Source organism: Lagopus muta, chromosome 2 (genome assembly GCF_023343835.1).
Source record: "Lagopus muta isolate bLagMut1 chromosome 2, bLagMut1 primary, whole genome shotgun sequence".
NCBI lineage: Eukaryota > Metazoa > Chordata > Aves > Galliformes > Phasianidae > Lagopus > Lagopus muta.
In genome coordinates this window covers 44,564,164-44,584,954 of record NC_064434.1, presented here as the reverse complement: position 1 = coordinate 44,584,954, position 20,791 = coordinate 44,564,164, and the positions used below count along the sequence as shown (strand labels likewise).

The 20,791-nt window shown below is 44.3% G+C and overlaps 3 protein-coding genes and 1 long non-coding RNA gene across 4 annotated transcripts in view; 2 read left to right on the top strand and 2 right to left on the bottom strand.

Annotated features, from left to right (window-relative positions):
- REV3L (REV3 like, DNA directed polymerase zeta catalytic subunit) overlaps positions 1-6,171 on the top strand; it is a 116,618-nt gene extending 110,447 nt beyond the window's left edge. The window contains exons 31-32 of the mRNA XM_048935527.1: positions 166-375; positions 2,513-6,171. Coding sequence (XP_048791484.1) covers positions 166-375; positions 2,513-2,653 — 351 coding nt within the window. The 3' untranslated portion in view covers positions 2,654-6,171. The remainder of the gene's footprint in view (positions 1-165; positions 376-2,512) is intronic.
- On the bottom strand, positions 4,661-13,816 carry MFSD4B (major facilitator superfamily domain containing 4B). Its single transcript, XM_048935530.1, has 4 exons — positions 13,537-13,816; positions 13,298-13,466; positions 11,088-11,204; positions 4,661-8,849 (listed from the first exon to the last, which is right to left on the bottom strand). The coding sequence occupies exons 1-4, from the start codon at positions 13,747-13,749 to the stop codon at positions 7,618-7,620; spliced, it is 1,731 nt and encodes a 576-aa protein (XP_048791487.1). The 5' UTR covers positions 13,750-13,816; the 3' UTR covers positions 4,661-7,617.
- LOC125688922 (uncharacterized) overlaps positions 13,813-20,791 on the top strand; it is a 27,741-nt gene continuing 20,762 nt past the window's right edge. The window contains exons 1-2 of the long non-coding RNA XR_007374965.1: positions 13,813-13,981; positions 14,770-14,951. This is a non-coding gene — a long non-coding RNA (uncharacterized LOC125688922). The remainder of the gene's footprint in view (positions 13,982-14,769; positions 14,952-20,791) is intronic.
- The window catches only part of SLC16A10 (solute carrier family 16 member 10), a 67,021-nt gene continuing 61,704 nt past the window's right edge, over positions 15,475-20,791 (bottom strand). Inside the window, exon 6 of the mRNA XM_048935538.1 lies at positions 15,475-20,648. Coding sequence (XP_048791495.1) covers positions 20,413-20,648 — 236 coding nt within the window. The 3' untranslated portion in view covers positions 15,475-20,412. The remainder of the gene's footprint in view (positions 20,649-20,791) is intronic.

The window sequence follows — 20,791 nt, the reverse complement described above, 5'->3', positions numbered from 1 at the left end:
GCTTATGTGTTCACATTCATAATTTGCATATTAACGCACACCCCAGAGGCTGTTACTTCTATTCTCCTTGAAAAAGAAGAATCTCCGTACTGTAGAAAGAAAGCAAGCTGCTCTCTTGGAAGTTACTGCCCTCTTAATTTTTGTTTCATTAAATTTTATTAACAGATTCAGAAAACTGCCTCCACTGCCCGCAGTGAGCTGGAAGGACGGAAAGGCACCATCTCGCAGTATTTCACGACCTTACACTGTCCCGTGTGTGATGAACTGACCCAGTACGGGATCTGTACTAAGTGCAGAAGCCAGCCACAGCATGTGGCAGTGATTCTCAACCAAGAAATCCGAGAGCTGGAGCGCAAGCAAGACCAGCTGGTCAAGGTATGGCTACAGCGCTGTCAGCCAGCTGCCAGCTGTGGGCAAAGGCTGGAGCTCCAAAGCAGTCACTGAATGCCCTCAGTAGAAAGGAAGTGCAGTCCTTGTCTTAAATGTGTTACAACTCACTTGCTTTTCCCACTGCTCTAAAAGGCAACTGCTCTAAAACAGCAACTGCTGCTCTCCTTAGCTTTGCATGAGACTGAAGCCAAAGAGGTGGAGAGAAACAGAACAAAAGATGCTTTTCTTCTTTTGCTTTTTAAGAGTATCTTAGATGGCTCTTAGATTCCTTTTTACATTGATGGTGATAAAAACCATGTTGAAACACGCACCTTTTGTTCCAACATAAGTGATGATGTTCCATTTATAAAAAAGCTCCAGTCCTAGAAAAAATTATTTGTGTGCATAATATGGCTGTGTTCTGAGTTTTTTGTTACTTTTCCTCTTGTCAGAAATTTCCCACACTTTTTTTTCCCTTGAGTTAGAAGTCCATAAAGAGTGTCACTGGCTAGCTGTGCTCACAGCTAGGTGCCTGCAAAGCACCGTGCCTCTCCTCTAAGAGTCATAAGTGTGCTCTTGACTAATTTTTGTACTATAGTATTTTAAAATTATTTTACTGTTAAAATCAATTTTTGGCACTGGTTTGTGAGCCAGCTTAATGACTTGGTGAATTGCAGGGATATTAATAAATGTTCCTGTAGTGATTAGCTACAGTCCCATGGGGCTTTCTTCCTAGAAAACCAGGAAACCATTATAATTCACAATTCCTAAATACTGCACTAAGTTGTGGACTTATGTTTTCATGCTGTATTTTGCAATGGTGGCCCTGATCTGCATTGTAAGTGACAGTGAAGGAACAAGATACACATTCTGCAGTTTTCCTGTGGTACTTTCACATTGTTTTTGTCCTGGAATAAATGAAAACTGGGCCCAGCCCTCCATTAGGATCACGAAGTGGCTTTGATCAGAATGCCCTTGTGTCATTGCAGCAGGTCAGCAAGGGCTGGGGTCCAGTTCTGCTCAGTATTTGATGACTTAAACCATCAGCAAGAGCTGTGTTCTCTGCTAATCTGAAGCTTTGTCTATCCCTCACAGCTGAAATGCATGGCCCTCCTGGAATGTAAACATGCCAGCGCTAGCAGAACATTGATATACAGGTTTAAACACACATGGCTTAAAAATTAGCTGCCTGAATTAAGGCTGTAGACTTCTTCACTATACACAAACTGAACTAAGAAAGCACCTTGCTTCAGTTTCGTCTTCAGAGACCAAAGGAAAGTACAGAAACTGATGTTAACAGCAAAGGAAAGGAGTTTGTAGATACGACATTTCATTTCTGGTTCCAAGTGGTAGGCAGGGTCAAAATTCTTATGGAACCACGAGTGGCTCTGCTGAGTTTTTGGAAAAATTGTTGGGGGCTGGCTTAGTACTGGGAAGAATCAAAAAAAAAAAGAAAAGGAAAGCAGGGGAAGTCTCTTGAAAACAGATCCATTTGTGTTCTCTGGAAACAGCTTTGGAAAAGCTCTGCCTACTGCTATTTATTTAATCAGGTACCTCATGGTAAAAGCAGCATTGAAAGCTGCATTGAAAGCAGCATTGGCTACATTAATGAGCTGTTCTGCCTGCATGCTCTGACTTGCAAAGTAAAAGCTCTCATTGAAGTTTATCTGGAAATAAGTGGCTTATTAGTGAAGTTCCATTCCTGCATAAAGAATAACTGTGGAGTTTTGTCTTGTTTCACCTGGAAACTTTTATCCAGGGTACATTTAACATGAGTATAACATGCTGCTCTGCTTGAATCCCTCAGCTGCTCGGGTTCTTTTCCCAGGTGCCATCACACAGGGGCAGAGCAGAAATAGCAACTTGGTTGGAAGGGCTGTAAGCCAAGCTGTGCTGTCAGGCTGTGCCCCTGCCCAGTTCCAGGGGCTGCCATCTGCCCGCCAGGGACTGGCATCAAAGTCAGCACTTGGCAAGGGCAGGAGAGGCTGCAGCTTCTCAGGTCCCTCTGTGCTGAGATCTTGCTGATGGCTGCCTGCAGGGCTCGGTCTGCTCTGCCAGTAAGGCGTAAATCACCTACGTCTCTACATCCTCGATGCTTTGAGGTAAGCTTAAGCAATCTGTTCTGCTTTTTTGTGCCATCTAGATATGCAAGAACTGTACAGGCTGCTTTGACCGACAGATCCCGTGCGTCTCCCTGAACTGCCCAGTGCTTTTCAAGCTGTCCCGAGTGAGCAGAGAACTATCGAAGGCGCCGTACCTCCGCCAGCTCCTCGACCAGTTCTGAATGATCTGTTACGGGACTCCAGGTGCTATTTTGTTTCAGTGTTTACCACACTAGGACTATTGTGCATGGTGCTTTTTCAACTCATCTAGTCCAGGATTTCCATTTTAACTGTCGGGTTTATTATCTGAGGAATAAAACGAACGCTTATCCTAACTAAATTAAAAAAATGCATTTGTTGATCTATGAATAGCTCACTTTTTAAGATGTACAAATTCCTTCTTCCTTTCATGTTTCTAACATACTGTTTTATAATGCTGATGTTGAAATAGCTGTGTGTAACATCCTGTAAATCCATTGCCAAGTAGAAGTCAAGTTTACTTCCTGGAGGAAGGAGCACTGAAACCTCTCGAAACGATAAATCCATTTGTGTGTGTTCTTGGACTGTCAGTATCAAGACGTGTTACTCTATATTATCCATTCACTTTATAATTTTGTCTGCGAAATATTTTGTAAATACACTTTTTTACTTTTCAAACAACTGAGTAAAATAATGTGCAATGACTTTTATACAGATAATTTTAAAGTTGGTTGGTATATCTCCTCCTCAGTTCTGCTTGATTCTGAGTAGATTGTTATTTTGATCAGACTGTGCAAACAAACAGTAGTACCATGTGTAGCATTTTGAAACATTATTTTCTAAAAATCGCTGTCTTGCTTTAGCTATTAATGGGGCATTGTGAGGAACTGTGCAAAGACATTTTTGTTACAAACCTGTGGGACTGTTGCAATACTTTAAATATAAAATTTTATTCCATTTTTGCTTGTTTTGTATAGACATTTCTATTGCTTCTAAATATGCTTAAAATATTTTCTTTCCTTACGTACTGTACAGTTAAATCTTATTTGCCACCATCTTGACAAAATGTGTATTTAGAATATTTGTATAACTGTATAAAATGGAAAAGGAATTATGTGGTCAGTGCATTGTTTTCTAAACTGGAAATCATTTTGTTTTAGAAGTTAATAATGGAAACCATATTAAAGTTGAATAAAATGATATGGTACAAATCTGCACGCTTCCTCCTTCTAACACTCAGTTGCCATTGATTCCCTCACTAGGTGCAGATACAGCGCCGATGCAATAGGAAGGCACAGGGCAGTTTCCAGCCTAAGCTTTGGGATGTAAAACTTCAGTATTGGTTTCTGGAGGCCTTCTCCAAAGAGGATAAAACATTCCTGTTGTTTTCCATTAGCCCAAACAGGGTAAGCTTTACATTTGCAAGTCCAGAGTAGCTTTTAAAAATAGAACAAAACTTTATTTACATAAAGGAACCTGAGTGCCTCCTCCCATTAAGAATTTATTACATTCAAGGTACAAGTCCGTGTTATAAATTCCACATTATACAGTACTGTATAAACCCACCACAAGCAAAATAAAAATGATGAATATATAATAGAACATATCCAGATTGCTATGAGCTTTTATGGAAAGGAACCAAAAACCCACCAAGGCACAAACTGTTGCCCACTCCACATTCCAGCACTGAAGGGTCATTTACAGAGCAGCAGTGCAAGCACCAGCAGTAACTCCTTAGTACCTGCAGTACAATCCAGCCTTTGGGAATGAGTCAGGGCTAAATACAAATATTGTTTGACATTTAACTGTCAGAATTTACCTTTAATGCTGGAGGAAATGGGAGCATGACCATCCTCAATGCAGTCCTGCTTTTGGAGGCAAAAGTGTGAATGACAGGACATTCAGCCATCTCACCACAGCACCAGGATGACTTTCTGGCATAAACAAGGCCAATGGTAATAACCATAAATAACACTTAAGAAGTCCTTCACAGAGCTTAAACACTGCTTTTAGCCTTAACTTAAAAAGACACTGTAAATAGCTCCTCGTGTATATGCCAAGAACTGATTCACTTTGGAAATTTAAATATATGAAAAGTAATATTCATTTTCTAAAACAGGTCTTGAGGAACACCAAAAATCCAATCAATTAGGAAAGCAACAGCCCTGAGCATCGAGGACATTTAGAGTTGCCACGAGCTGGGCTCAGCATTGCAAAGGTCCTAGGTCTGCTTTCATCTTAAATTGCATTCAACATTTTGTTTTCAGTAAGGGGCACACACTGATTCTAGACACACATGTTCAGGGGAGATGAGCACAAGCTCTGTATGTATGTGCTATGCGAGTTTGAGGCCTAAGCTAAACTAAGACACTGAGAGCTTTCAGTCCTGGCAAAGGCAACTCACAGTTCTGCAGTCATCCAGGCAAAGGCTTCTGGGTGTTGTTCCAACACAATGTTACACACTGCCACTCAGCCAGTCATGGGTTTTAGTTGGGCAGCATTTCTCCATTCTCCAGGATGACTTTAGTCAGAAACACAAATAAGCATGCATGTACATCTGTGTATAGAGCTATTCACATACATATAATAAACATACATACAGATGGTTCAAAGACATTAAAGCACATTTCTCAATGGGGCCTTAATTTTCTGTACTTGATTATGTAAAACTTGTTAACTATCCCTGAGAATAATCTTCCTTGCAGAGCATTCTAATTTGAAATTTATTCAGAAATTAGTGTACAAATTGCAAGTTATTTTTAAAATCTGCTTGCTTTCAGGCAAGCTTCTTAAACTAATTTTTTTCTGACGACATGATCTCAGGTATGGGAGACTCTCTTACAATAACTGAAGATTCCCATCAGCAGAAGCCTCCATTTTTCTATTTTTCAAATTGCTAATTACAGGTACTTCTACTTCAGATGGAAAACAGCCAGAAGTTTGCTGCTTTGGTGCATAACCCAGCTGGGACACTCTTTGTGCCCTGCATTCATTCATTTTGCAAACACAGTCAGGAGTCGCTCCGTTGGTTCAGGCCAAACACATGGATGGCTCCTGCAGCAGGGAGCTGCCCCACACCTCCTGGGTTCCTGATATTGTTTGCCCTGCACTGAGCCCTTCTATCAGAGGATACCTGTGACCCCCTGGAGGCAAAGTACATCCCATAAAAGCAGAGCAGAAGCACAAGCTCCTCCTCTCCCCATAAAACCAACAGGATTTGCCCGTGCTGTCAGATAACACTCCCTATCTTCCAAATATACAGCAGTTAGTTATTGCAGAGTGCAGGAGGGAAGAGAGTAAAAGAAAACTATCAGAAATCCAGGCGTAATCTGTCATTCTCTCTGCCAGGACGTTTCTTTTGTGACTATTACATAAAACTAACTGAATGCATAAGGCCATACAGACCTACTTCTGTTGATCAAATGCTGCCAACATGTAGCCAGAACAGGATTTGGGCAGATGTTTAGAAATATATTTACAAAAGCTCTAAGCAAAGAAGAAAACCTCTTGTGTAGCAGGTGGAGAGAATCCATATGTTAAAGTGCAGGTTCATGCATTGCATTGGAAGTGTGCATAAATACACACATGGAAAGAAGAATCAGGCAAACAGGCAGTGGCATTTAAATGCCTACAGCAGCAGGACAAGGAGGCCCTTCAACACTGCAGGAGGAAAAAAAAGAGAAAACAGGAAAAAAAAAAAAAAACACATTTTCACTACAAATTGATTCATCTTTCTTACTACCTTTTCAGGAGAAAGGAAAAAGCCCTTAGGTTCCAGGTTAAACACACAGTGGGACAGGAGAAAGAACAAAAACAACTAAAACACACACTAAACATCCACAGTTCTGTGCTATGTTACACTAAGAGCTCTTCCTTTTGTCAGCATTAAATCTCTTAGCAAAAAAAATAATAATAGTGCAAACAACAACAAAACCCAAACAACACAGAAGACCAACCCACATTTTGACCACACAGCTTCAAAAAACAGCAACCTATTAATTTTTGGTTTTCAAGTAGACGTGTTGCAGAACTACTGCTTGAGGCTTTGCCATTAGCTGCTGCCTCTTGGTTCTCACTGGGAAGGACTCGGTGACACAACCAGACCTGAGGGCTTCCCCCCTTCCCCCGGAGCAATGAATCTGAGCAAACAAACCACAGCTTCTCCACAAGGAGGCACCTGCTGTGTGTCATCACCCAAGGAAAGAAAAGCCAAAGGGCAGCACCCAACTAGCAGGGAGCCAGCAGGCACACTGTACGACTGGACGGGATTCTCTGTCTCATCAATAATTCCACCTCATTCTCAAATCGCCGCTGTTACACATTGCTGTGGAGAAACCTTGGCACAGGAAGCCCAGAGAAGTTGTTAAACCTTTTGACTGAACCAGCTTACACTGTCATGGCCCTGTGTCATTAACACAATTTTATCTCACACATCACTGAATATTCTTCATACATTTGAAGCTTTCAATGGTAGTGCAGTAATTCAAATCACAAGTACAATCACAGGTACTTAAAGTATTTAGGTTTGCCACCACTGGTTAACGAGTAATCAGAGTTAAGCCGCACAGCAGATAAATGACACTCTTTGTTCTCGTTCCCATATACCACCATTAAGTGACCCAAAGGCATAAAAATTAATCTTTCATTCTGTCCTGTCTTAGTGACAGAATCAGAAGAGTGTGTGACCTGAAATTCAAGTTCTTGATTCCCTGGTTTGTCACACACCGACCCCCAATGCAGTAGAAATATTTCACGAGCTAAGAAAGTTCAGCACCACAGGCAAGAGATTTCTGATGAAAACCTTTTGTGACCAAGGAGCTCAGAACAGAACCCTTCACCCACCTCCAAGAAACCAAGTGGTCTGAGCAGCTTCTTCCCAGCTAGCTCACATCACAGCATAAATGACTTAAATGCATGCCTGACATTTAGAAAATCTCTCATGTTTTAGCATCTTCAGTGTAGTCTACAAACTGTATCACGTTACCACATTCACATCATTGTGGACTTTCTCTGGGATACATCGCTGCAGACCCAAACTGAGGAAGGAGGAAGGACGGGCAAAGGTGGAAACCTCCTTCTTACTCTGAGAAGATCCTTGAACCACTTCATGAGAACAGCTACAATTCCATCGCGTTTTAGTTAAAAACGCAGAGAGTCAGCTTTTACTCTAATCGTTCTTCTCCCGGTCAACACTCATGTTTTTTCTCCCAGGGGAGCCGCCAGCTGCCACTGTAGAATCACCCTCAGCATCACCTGGATGTGGCTGGAGGGAGGCTTCCGACGGGGAGTTCCCCGCTACCTTAAGAGAGGTCTCTACCACAGAGTTTCTCAGGGTATCGTTCATTTCTATTACCTCAAAGTCTGCTTCATTCCACTCTCCTCCATCCTCCTCATCCTCTTCATCTTCGTTAAGCCCCGAACTGGACAACAAAGCCTTCCTGTCCTCACTTTCGCTCATCTCTCTCAAGCTCTCTCCAGAAGCGGTGGCCAATTTGTACATCACAGGAAACAGCACAGCCGTCATTGCCGAAGTTCCCAGAGCAGTGTACATGACCACAGGCACGTGGTGAAACCTCCCCTGCAGGTACCCGACCACTGCAGGAATGCACATCTCCCCCAGAGCAGCACCAACCACGAAGAGAGAAGCTGACCTCCCCTGGATGACCGTGTACTGCTCGATCCAGGAAATGCCACTGGGGAAGATGGTGGCCATGGAGGCTCCGTACACCGCAGTTCCAGCCCACAGCGAAATTGGGTAGTGTGCAAAGAAAGCCAAGGATGAAGAGGAGACGGCAGAGCCAATGAGGCTCAGCACAATCATAGTGCCAGGGTATAAGCAAGCAGCACAAAATACTGACACGGCTCTACAAACAGCAAACGCGCCCCAGAAGACAGAATTCAACGCGGCTGCTTCATTTTCTTTCATCTCAGCAAAGACCTTCGCATAAGTAAATATGTAAGAGCCGTAAGTAACCTCCGCTCCCACGTAGCAGAGGAAGAACAGGAAAAGGAGAATAATGAGGGCATGGTGGTATTTGGCAACCTTGCATTTCTGCACAGAAGCCTTTGATTTGTCTCGAACCGAGCTGCTCTTTGAATACAAAATAAAAAAGAAGAAAGAAACAAACAGCAGATAGGTCCCTATGACAATGTAGGACCACAAGAAATCAGCACCAAGATGGTGTTTCAGTGCTAGTGTAGCTGACGCTGTTGATACGGGGCTCAGAACAGACTGGCTTGCATTTTCACCTGCCTGAAGGTCTCTGGGTTCGGAACTCCCCATTGCCATCTTAGCCAGAATTGGAGCCACAAATGCACCCATGGCAAAACTGAAGTGTAAGGCCTGCAAATGCGGTCCGGCCTCTGTTCCCCATGTGTTCAGTGCAAGAACATTGCCACCTGCAGATGGGAGAGAGAAGGAATCATTAGTTTCAACCTTACACCGGGTATTGTTTTAAAAATAGCAATTATGTTATGAGTTCAATTCGCAACAACAGCAGTTTTAATGAAAACGTGCAAAACTGTGGTTAAGTGTAATTGTGCATTTGAGAACCTTAATCCCATGTGATTAGCTGTAAGGTAGGAGGGCATTCACAGCAAGTAAAAGTGGCTTAATCCAACAACAATTGCCCCTATTTGGCCATCTCTCTGTCCGTGCCCTGTTATGGCTGATGCGATGAGTCTGGCACAGCAGGCCATTCCTCTCTGGAGGCTGTAAACTGAAGATTTTTCAGCACATTGTGCAGCCTCAGGTAGCACCACTGCTACCTTAGCAGATCAGCAGTCCATCATTTGCAGCAGCTTAAGACCTTTTTGTTTTCTGCTTCTCCTTTTCCTAAGTTTCAAAAGCAAAATTGACGGTGCTATGAATCAGCTTCTCCCTACACAACTTCCCAGGAAACACCACAAATTGCTCACACCTTGCAGGCAGGGCCCACGCCAGCTGTGTTCAAATGGCTCACTGCATTTGCAGAAGCAGAAAGATTTACAGCAATGTTGCTGCAGAAGCCAAACTGCAGCACCCTCAGACCAACAACAGTGCTAGAAAATAAGACCTGAGAGAGGCATCCGTAAACTGCTCCTGAGGAGAGTGCAGGAAAATAAGGACAGAAATCAAGTCCCACCCCTGCCACCCATCTCTAACACAGCTCCATTACATCACTGCCATGGTCTTGGTCCCTCCTGCTCCTGCTGGGAACAGGAGTCCCAAAGCTGAATAAATTTCCCCTGAAAGCCCACAGGGCTGTCCCATACGAAAAATTTTGAAGCCAAAGGCCAGGTACAGTGATCCCACCAGAAGCTACAAATACACCTCTGCACTCACATCCTTCTTTTTGCTGTGCAAAACCACCTTTTTTTTTTTTTGCAACAAGGTCCCACAGCAGGCTTTCTCTAACATTAACAGAACCCTCTCAAACTGAACGCAGCCATGACCAATGGTTCCCATGAAGCCATCGTTCCACTGCGCTGCCCACCAGCCACGCCATTCCAACCAAGCCCCAGGCTGGATACTTCAGAGGTGTTTGGACAGAGAGACCTGAAATGCCCGCAGCAGCAGACTGCGCTGCCTCAGGCATGCCCAAAGAACTGATTTCTGTGGGAAGTTCCTCCCTGTACTTCTGGTATAACCAACCCTTCCAGCCACACCAGTGGACTTCTGCTTTGCAAATTCGTCCTGCTCAGCATCTCCCTCCAGTAAGGAGCCTCTACTAGGAAACTTTATAAGGACAGGTGTTTGTTTATATTTGTTCCATATTTAAGTGAGGCTGGCCAAGGGCAGCACATGTGTCTTAATTCAGGGAGACTGATGACATAGCTCTGTAAGCCGATGATGGTAGAATACATCTGCTGTGAATCCCCAAACTTGGCCCTTCCAAGCTGAGGTCACCAGCTCTCCCATAACACCACTGGCAGAACCTTCCTCTCAAACACCCGGAGTTGCATAGGACTAACCTAGTTCCATCTGACAAACCAGTTACTAATGAACAATAACCCAACTAGCTTCCCACAGAGGAGTAAATTCTAAGAGAAACAACGTCTAAAGAGCACATGGCATTTTTTTTTAAGCCTGTAACTACCCACCAAAATGCTTATTGATCTGCTCAGGGAAACAAAGGTTACCCAGCTCTCTCATACAGAAGCACTTTTACAGACACAAATAGCAAAGCCTCAGGACCAGAATAACCCACCAGGCATCCTGGCCAGATAAAACAGCTCCTCTCTTCTAATTCAACTGTGCTCAGTAAAGCAGGCCAAAGTCACTTCTATACGGCTGTTTACAAAGCAGGACAGTGATAGGACAAGGGGGAATGGTTTTAAACCGAGACGGCGAGGTTTAGGTTAGATATTAGGAGTAAGTTTTTGACACAGAGGGTGGTGACGCACTGGAACAGGTTGCCCAAGGAGGCTGTGGATGCCCCATCCCTGGAGGCATTCAAGGCCAGGCTGGATGTGGCTCTGGGCAGCCTGGTCTGGTGGTTGGTGACCCTGCACATAGCAGGGGGGTTGAAACTACATGATCATTGTGGTCCTTGTCAACCCAGGCCATTCTGTGATTCTGTGATTCTCAGCAGAACTGTCACCTGCGGGTTTCCAGTTCATTCAGTGGAGGAACCACTGGAGCAGGCCGTCACTCACCCGTATCAAGAACTCCCATGGCAGCACCAATGAGCGACATCAAGGCAGTCAGCAGCAGGGACCTCTTACACCATGGTATGGCAAAAAGACCACCTGTGGTTCCAAGCATGGATAAGGCTGAAAAAACAAACAAATAAAACACAAATACTGCAGTTACCACTTCAATTGCAAACATGTAGCAAACTAAGAAATAAAAATACATTTATCATTACTCAAGTTACAGATAACCCTAATACATGCTGTAACCTCATTACCTGAATATGTGAATAGCAGAGGCAGCCAGAAAATTCAACAGGATGATTTTGGAAGAAATGATTTTAGTGAGAATGAGATGTTTCATTTTTCATTTTGCTAAGGCTTAATTTGCAAATAGGGCACCATCTGCTGCTAAGTACTTAGTATGCCAATTATCCCCAAGAACCATTTTTTCTGCAAACTCTTGAGTTAAAAGCATTACTTTAACACAAAAGAAATAGAAAATGGTTTGAGCAAAGTGACATTTTTATTGAGAACTACAGAGCATTATATTTGGCCCCACTTCAAAACCACTACACTCCTAAAATCCTGTGAAGTGAGGCTCCCTACTGGCTAAGAGGCACTCTGTATAAAAATGCTGACTCTCATTTTTATTTTCTTCTCAGATCAGCAGCGTATTCCAAGTGATTTCTGCAGTCTTCAGAAGCAGAACTACAAGGTTTCTCACCATAAATTTAGCAACAATTTCCAAAAGAAAAGAAAAAAAAAACGAAGAGCCCAAGAACTTCACTGAGATACCTGATATTCCTGCCCTGGTGTAACCTGCAAGGGAAGCACAGTGAGCTGCACAGGGAAAAGGCTACAGAGGGGAGGTGCTAAATACAGCTTCCCCAAGGCATCTGTCAGAGCAGAAAGTGGCTCCTCAGCCAGTTTTCAGCTGTCCGCTCCCAATTTTCACCTGAAGACCAGTGCTCAAAAGCTTCCTTGACTGAAGCACTAAAGATCTGCACAGCAGCAGTTTCAACAGCTGGAAGGTGGGAGCCATTACCTTCAGTCAGCCCTCAGATTGACAGAAACATGAGGCAGTTCAGTAGTTTGGATTGTGTTTCTGCTCTAAGTGCCATCAAATTGGAAAGAATTTGGAGACAAAATGTATTTTTCAAGCATTACTGACAGAGAGCTACCCTGTGACATATCAGAAAGACAAGCAAATCCTAAACTGCTTCAAGTTCACACTGACTTTCAGGGGTGTATTACTTTCATCATAGGAGGTAAAGTCTCAGATGTCAGATATAATCCACTCTGCCCTTGCCAGATACACATGGATCAGCAAGCTGAAGGGAAGGCACTTTACATGTGACCTGGAGCAGAGAATAAAGAACAGGGAAGAGGATAAATAAAGCTGCAAGATATGTATAACAAGAGCAAATTAAAGGAACTGGTCTGGAGAGGGGAAGGTAGGGAGAGGAGAAAAACAGACATTGTATTACGTGACTGCACATGGCAGCAGGAGATAGGCCAGTGGGATAAGGAGAGAGTGGTTCAAACACAAGCAATGGAAAACTATTCTCAAAACGAGCCCTGTGAGTAAAGTTCTGTGTTCGGAGTTGTATGAATCCACTCAGATAAAGGAAGGAAGGGATGAGGAGATGGAGGAGCAGGAGGGGAAGGGTTAGGAAAGGGATGAGCACTGCTGCTGGCAGCTGTACGGCCCTGCTGTGCCAGCACAGGTGTGAGCGCAGGAGGAAATCCACATGTGTACAGGAAACCATCAGGACCATAACCACTGTTCCTACAGAGCCCAAACACTGCCACAGGTAGGCAGCAACCAGCAGCATATTTCCAAACTCACAGACAGGACACAAAGTTTTCCACTTTAACTAAATCGTAATTGGATTAAGGCTGCCCAGCCACAGCCTCAGTGCCTCTGTGCAGCAAGGACAAACAGTTCAGCTGAGCTTTAACGAAGGCAACAGTCTGACACTGCTTCTCCCACACAGCCGTGCAAGTAAGAAGCCAAGCTAGTCCCACCTGCCTCATCTGCGTACTTCCTAACGCCCCACAGCACAGGGCCGCGAGCTGCAAGAGTGTGACCTGTGGGATTACAGAGAAGAGCAGCCCAAGGGGCACGGGCTGCACTTCCACCTCCCGTTCTCCAGCCGCAAGGCACAGCGGAGCCGAGCGGAGCCCCGGTGGCGCTCGCTGCCCGCGGCCGCCCCCCGAGCCGCGCTCACCGAGCAGGAGGTGCGCGTTGACGTGGTCGAAGAGGATCCCGCCGAGCACGGAGCCGCCCAGGTAGCCCAGCGAGCGGCCCACGAAGATGTAGTAGATGTCGGTGACGTTCTTGTGCACGTTGTCGGCCAGGTTCTGGAAGGTCGGTCCCAGCACGGCGATGCTCGTGCCCTGCAAAACAACGCCGAGGGCTGCATCGCCGGGCCGGGCCCCTCTAACCCGCCCAGCCGGTGTCACTCACCAGCCCCAGGAAGGCCGCGCACAGCGCCGCGGAGATGCACCACCGCAGCGCCGCTCCCTCCCCGCACCGCCGCCCGCCGACCACGGCCACCTCCGCGTGCGGCGCGGCGGAGAGGCGCGGTCCAGGTCCAGGTCCAGGCCCCGGGCCGGGCCCCGCCGCCGCCGGCCCCGGGCCGGCGAAGCGGACGTGCTTCTTGCGCTCGGCGCCGGCCATGGCTTCTAGCGGCGCGGCCGCCACGCACGGCCGCTCGGGCCCTTGGGGAACCCGGAACCGCAAGCCCCGCCCCGGCAGCTCGAGGCTCGGCAGAAGCCTACAGTTCCCGGCGGGCTCTGCGGCGCGCAGCCCCAGCCGGGCTCGTTCCCATGGAGACAGCGCTCCGCTAGGCGTACAAAATGGCGCCCGAGGCGCGAGGCGACTTCGCCCACAGAGGGCGGGCCAGGCTCCGGTACGGGCGGGGTGTGCTGAGACGCGGCAGCGGGCGGGCAGGCCTGGGGTCTGCGGAGAGAATAGGCTGAGGAGGGGCCTGATGGCGACTGCAGCTCCTCACAGGGAGCGGAGGGCAGCGCTGAGCTCTGCTCTGTGTGACAGCGACGCGGCCCGAGGGAACGGCGTGGAGCTGCGTCAGGGGAGGGGCAGTGGGGTTAGGGACAGGGTCTGCAGCACAGGGCGTGGAGCGGGATGCACGGGGCAGCGGGCACGGCCCTGAGTGACGGAGTTCAAGGAGAGCTGGAATGCTGCATGGCAGCTACAAACAGTGGCTATAAATTCTCTCTCTGCTTATCTCTACTGCCTAAGAAAAATGCAGTCTGTCTTTTCCAAGAACACTTAGCTGCGCTATCTCTCTGCCTGTAACGTATTTGCAACCTCTGTGACCATCTGCAGCCTCTGGCAATTTTTTTAAAGGCTGTTATTACTGCACTTGCACAACCCAATTATGCAGTGCTGCTCTAATTATATTCAGGAGTCAAACAGGAGAGTCCTTATGAAAGCACGAGTTCCCTTTTCTTATCGAGCACCATTTACGGTCTTCCAGGGAAAGCTGTACTTCTTGTTACTGACTGATTCAATTTATGGTCCTTTATCTCCAAGTCAGTGTCAGTGACACCCAAAGGTTTCTTCGGTGCTTATCAGAAGGCTGTGAAAGCTCTTCCTCCTTTGTACTTACAAAGAGGTTCTGTACACAGCGACACTTGGGCTCCTAGGGAAAGGTTTCAAGCATCTTTTTTTTTTCAGATTTTCATCTGACATACAAGTAGCCTGGAGAATGAGCCCGGAATGAATAGGAATGTTTTCCCAATAGCATCAGCTTTGTTACTGAAAGAAAAGGAAATATTTGGTGCTGCTACAAAAGGAAGGCGAGCGAACTCCTGTGATGTACTGGAGCTGTCAATGAGGAAACACCTCGTGCTGCCAAGGTGAGTTGAGGTGAAAGTGGTGGCAGGCCAGGATGTGATCAAAGGTCCTCTGAATTGCACTGGCAGTTCTTGGAGCTAAACGTACCCATTTCTTTATTTATTTAAACGTCACAAGTTTGTTCTACCCCTTTCCCTCCCTTCTTCAATTTTGCTTCTTCCTGTTGTGAATGTGACAGCTTAGCAAAGCTTGACATTAAAACCCCGGCATGTAAAATGCAGCAGACAGAATTTTATGAAGCATGCCCAGCTGGAAGGTGGTAGTTCAGGTTTATAAGGCCCTGGTTTCAAATTGGAGTGTCGGTGCCATTAGAAAAAAGTGCACTGCACTGAATACTGATACAGGGGCGGTCAGATCACACTGGTAAGGAAAGCTGCAGGCACGGACTTTAATGCAAAAGGCTGCAGCTGAGATTCAGTATCAAAATGTAACACAATTCCTTTAAAACACAGAATTCCTTTTAAAAAATGAAAGGTTGTGTGGGGAAAACGGGATTGAAAAATGATACACACGGTAACAAATGGGGCACTTAAGAACTACCATCTTTATTCAGGGCAATTTGAGGTTGGTCACAATTGTTATAGCACCATGAAAGACATCAGACTGGTTTTTTTTCGCTTTCAACCTTTCTAACAATGCAAAATGGAGTTAAGGCTGGCAAATTGTGCATCTTTTCACACCCAAAACAACAAACAAAAGAGGAGGTCTATAAAGACAGTGAAACACAACAGTGTTACCAGTATTAGCACACATTTCAGTATAAAATCACTCAACACACAGTTCTGAAACATTAAAAATGTTGACACAATATATAGAAAAGGCTAAAAGGCATACTGAAAATATGCCAGCGTTAAAATACGCTCACTGTCTGGAACTGTAGTGGCGCTATGCTTGTCAACAGAGATGTGTATGTGGAATTATTTTCTCAGTCACGTCCAAGTGCTGCAGCTCCTGTGCTTAAATGCAGACTGTGTACACCCCAGCCAAACTACACGGCGTTACCTACGTGCACACATACACGCACACTCTCCCTAGCAGAGGCTTGGTTCCAACGGATGCACTGAGTGCCTGATGTCAGCTCCCACGGTGGGATCCAGATCCCAAAGGGCTCCACGAGCTGAGCAGGGCTGCCAGCACAGTGCTTAAACTCACCCATCAGGATGATTCCAGGATAGTAGCTGTGATTTCTGTCCTGAGGTGCTCCGCTCAGGGCCACAAGGATGCATCTCCTGTTCCTCTGACATGTGCTCCCTGCTGCGAGCAACTGAGCAGGGCGTTTTTGCTTTGAAACCATAGTGTCTATATTTTATACATTAAGAATGTGATCAAAGCCTTCATCTATGGGTGGGCAGCTCAGTATTCTGCTGGGCTGCCTCAGCCTCCTCTGCCACTCCATGAAATGCCTTCTCCATCAGGCAATGGCTGCTCAAAGGTTTAATGCAGGGACAAGGTATGAGAAGCGCCATCCATATACAACAGGATGTGCATTGGCTTTGAAAATCCAGTGTCTTCAGTGAGAATTCAGGAATGTACACATCCAAATATGATGCATCAGGAGCCAAGAGGAAAGCATCAAATGCTTACCTCATCTGATCTCAAACAGACCCTCACATATGACCACAGAACAGAACTTGTGGCAATGCCACCTTTGACTCTACAATGGAGGGGGGTCCATGAAGAGTCACTGGAAATAAGTAGAATTTTTGAATGGTAAAAAAAGGCATTTGAGATCTCTGATACTTCAACAGTCTGCAAATACATAATCAGAATAAATCCAACAATAATTTTTATAAATTTTGCTTTGTATACTGTTGAATAGCATAGATGAAAATAAGAATATGAAGCCTTGGCACTATTTCAGACTCCTTGCCAAGCAGATTTAAGAAGATTTCCAAGGACCTCAATACCTACTGAGAGGGCATCACAACTGTCAGCCATATAAACCATCAAACCAAACCCTTGCTCAAAATCAGTTTTGCTTTTGAGATCCAGTGTATGCAGTCACAGCACAGAGTAGGACTGCAGCTTGAATCATAATTGAAGCTGTTTCTGCCCAGTATCTTCTAGAAGCTTACCCTGAAAGTACCCAATGGAAAAAAGGAAGAGGGTTATTCTGTTTATACGGTGAGACAGCAATGTATATGAAAGCACGAACTTCTTAAGAGAGAGATACATCTGCATCTCAGAATGATTTAAGGGTTTCTGTTGAACTGAAGCAGCATTTTCATTACAGAATCCATCCCCAACAGGAGTAGATCTGACACACATCACCAAAATGAGAGTTCAATAGATTCCCTATGACCAGGCTTCCACTCCTGAAATTAAATGCAATTACAAAAAAGTTACATTTATTCAGATGAAACAAAATCAAATATTTGGTGCTTTTTCCTCCCAGTTTTCAAAATAACAAACATTTCTACACCGTGCTGTCATTTTTTCTAAAGCGTACCAACCCGCTGCTGTTTGTGATGGACATTTCTCTCTTATTCTTTTGAAAGGGGAGATGCATTGGCAGTCTCACTTTCACAGCCTCAAGGCACTCAGTATGTCTTTATGCAAGTTTCTCAATGCTTAATTAGTCTCACTGCCAACAATCTGAATTTTACTTCCTATTTGACTACTTCTTATCTAATTTTAGGATGCAATCCTCTCACGCTTCTGTCTAATGCAGACTTTTTTCTATTGGACATTCATTTCCCCAGCAGACGTGAGCTGGCAGTAGAGATGCTATCAGAATTCTCATGCATTCATTTTTTTAAAAGCCTTTTCTGAAATCTCATTTTTTTGAAGTCTTTTCAGTTGCAGCACCGTTGTGAAACAAGCACTGGCATCAGCAATAGGTTCAGTATTCCGACAGCACTGCACCAACTTAACTTCATGAGCCCTAGCTCTGCATCCGCCACCTGACATCCTGATTTCAGCATCTGTTTCTAAACCACTGCTCTGGTCATTGCTATGTGATCATTCCCTCTGAGTTCCCTTCCCAAGGCCACTGTCTGGGATTTTTGTTTTGTTTTGTTTTTAAATGCAGTTGATTTGGAGAAGATAATTCACGTATTTAGTTACTCAAATATGAACATTTGAATTTTTATGTATGGATACGTTTCTAAAGGGTCTAACAATAATTAATCCATATTAGTGTTACATTCCTTCGGTATCATTTAAAAATCTTAACAACACTTGCTTTATATCCTCTCCTGGCTACAATTACATCAAGATGTCTCATCATGACAGTTTCAAGTCACATTAATGCTAAAAAGCAGCCTTAGTGTCGTTAAAAACTCCCAAAGCTACAATACATGAAATGTAAGACTCACGGTGAATATTCATTTGTCGTAAAGCAAAAGGAAACGAGAGGTTTTTAATCACACTCATTCAGCAGAATCCAGTGCACGGCCCACACACACGGTAATACTGATCTGCAGAGATAGGCCAGACTGGAACAGCATGAGCTGCTGTTATCGCTTCTGTACTAAAGGCAGCATTTGGTACTTGCTTTAATTAGCAACGCTATTGATGTTTTAATGAAATTCTCAGGAGCACTTGGGACATGGAGAAGCACGAGTCCCAGCGAACCCAAAGGGACGGCTGCTGTAAGGATTGTTTTCCACCTCTAAGTCCCACTGATCTACTCCATTAACTTGGTAAAATCCAATTCCTTCCAACATTCCATGAGACAAGAACTGGAATTCTACAATACAAACTATCAGTGCTGGTCTTCGATAGTTGGGATGCTCTGTGTGATTCCATTTAAGACTTCTTTAAGCTGACAGATGTAAACATTTCAAGTAATAGCACTGCTAATAGAGCGTTTCAGATCACAAGCATTCGTGGGCTTTCTTGGCAGTCTACTACAATGCTGAAAAACGGAAAAACAACAGAAGTAGAGGAGACATCAAGTGATACAATTTTAAAACAGTATCCCTCTGTGGTTCACGTAAAGAGCAGGCACTGCCACTTATTAAAAGTGCATTTCAGGGGGTGCTTTGTCTTTAGATCACATTCAGTTTACTCTCTGCTGTGACACTCCTGAAGACTACAGAAATGCTCAATGGACACGACGTAAAGAATATTCAGGCATTCCCACTGCACTGTTCATCCACACCCACTGATAAGCAACACGCTTGGAAGTGTTTTTAAGATAAACTGTCTTGTTTTCATCTGAAAGTATCATGTTTTCAAATATTTTTCAGAGGAGATATCCAGAAATACACGCCTGACAAACACTACATAATACCTAAGAACACATAAGCAATCGGGACATACTATAGTATGATAAGCAACCAATAGGACGTGCAAAGACATTTCTTTATGTCTGAATACAGAGCTGCGAAGACCTAAAATAAAGCTGCATGTTCACTTAGTGCAAATATCTTGTTGAGCGTTGTTTTAATAGCTCCCCTTTATTTCCACATGTCAATAACAATTTCATATTATTGCACTTAGGATGTGTCTTTAAAGCTGTCTCAGTTTTAAGGGGAAAAAAACCAAAAACCTGAAGGGAACAACAGGATAATTTGAAATTTAGGCTAATTCACAATCCTGCTCTGAAGTATTGCTGTCAGTACAATTTCAAAACCACCATCAGGAATTGTGACGCTTAGGTGAAAACATAATATACACATCAATAGCATTGTGTTACCAAAAAGTATCAAGAATCTGTAATTCAGCAGCTGTACTTCCAAATGCGTTTGCATTCTAAGCTCAGTTTGTGCATATCCAAAACCTGGTTCCATCCAAAATGTCATCTCTTTGTTCAGGCTACTGTGAAAAGGTGAATCAATGCAAAAAGTGAAAGATTAAACTGAGCCATCTGGGGGTTTTAGAGAAAACAAAACAGATGTTTAATAATTTAACTTTGTAATGCTAGATGATTTCAGCGAGAGCGAAGGGAATCTAAAATATGCATATTCACATTCATAGAATCATAGAATCACCAAGCTTGGAAAAGACCTCAAGATCATCCTGTCCAACCATCCACCTACCACCAGTATTTCCCCACTAAATAGAATCATGATACAGAATTCTGAAAGACTGTAAAACAGCACAAGAAACTTCAAAAATGAAATCAGTTTTAAGAGCTACTAAATGTTCCAGTATAAAACACCCCTGGGTGTGCCTGCATTGAGTGGAGCACACAAGTTATTGAAGAGTCCTGGGTCAGTGAACCAAACACAGCTTCCATACTTCCAAGAAATACATTCTGATGAATTAGAAAAATATTCTCTTCACACACAGAATCACTACGCATGTACACACTAATGCTGCAAAACTTCAAATACTCTGAAAATGTGGCTTGAAATCAAATTCAATGACTCCTCAAAAGAAGTTCAATAGTATAAAAGAGTAGTTTTGCAATTTCAGCAGTTCAGAACATCTTTAATATCATGTAGTATCTTCAGCCAAAAAGCAGAAATGTAGCTTTGGTAGAAGAAAGTCCATCTTGTATAGGAAAAGAAAGCATCAAACACCTGATTCCATTTCTTTGACTGGCTTTTCCGTAGCATCTGACACCAAAGTGCTTTCATTTTCCAGCATTTTCTCAGTAGTTTCTCCATCAACGGGTTTTGCCCTTTCTTTCAACTTATGTCGTTCATGGACCCAGGGGATGATGCACAATATCGCTCCGCCGATAAGCGGGGGGACTCCCGCCAGGTAGAATGCCACATCGTAGGTACCGAGGCGATCACGAAGCAAACCTGGAAAGACAAAGTAAAATCACTACAGCGATGCTTTTGGAATACACAAAGGTCACATATGTCTGAAGCAAACTTTTCAAAAGTCCAGTAAATCAATAGGCCAGAAGCATCAGTTAAATTCGTCGTATATTCTGGAGCTCAGA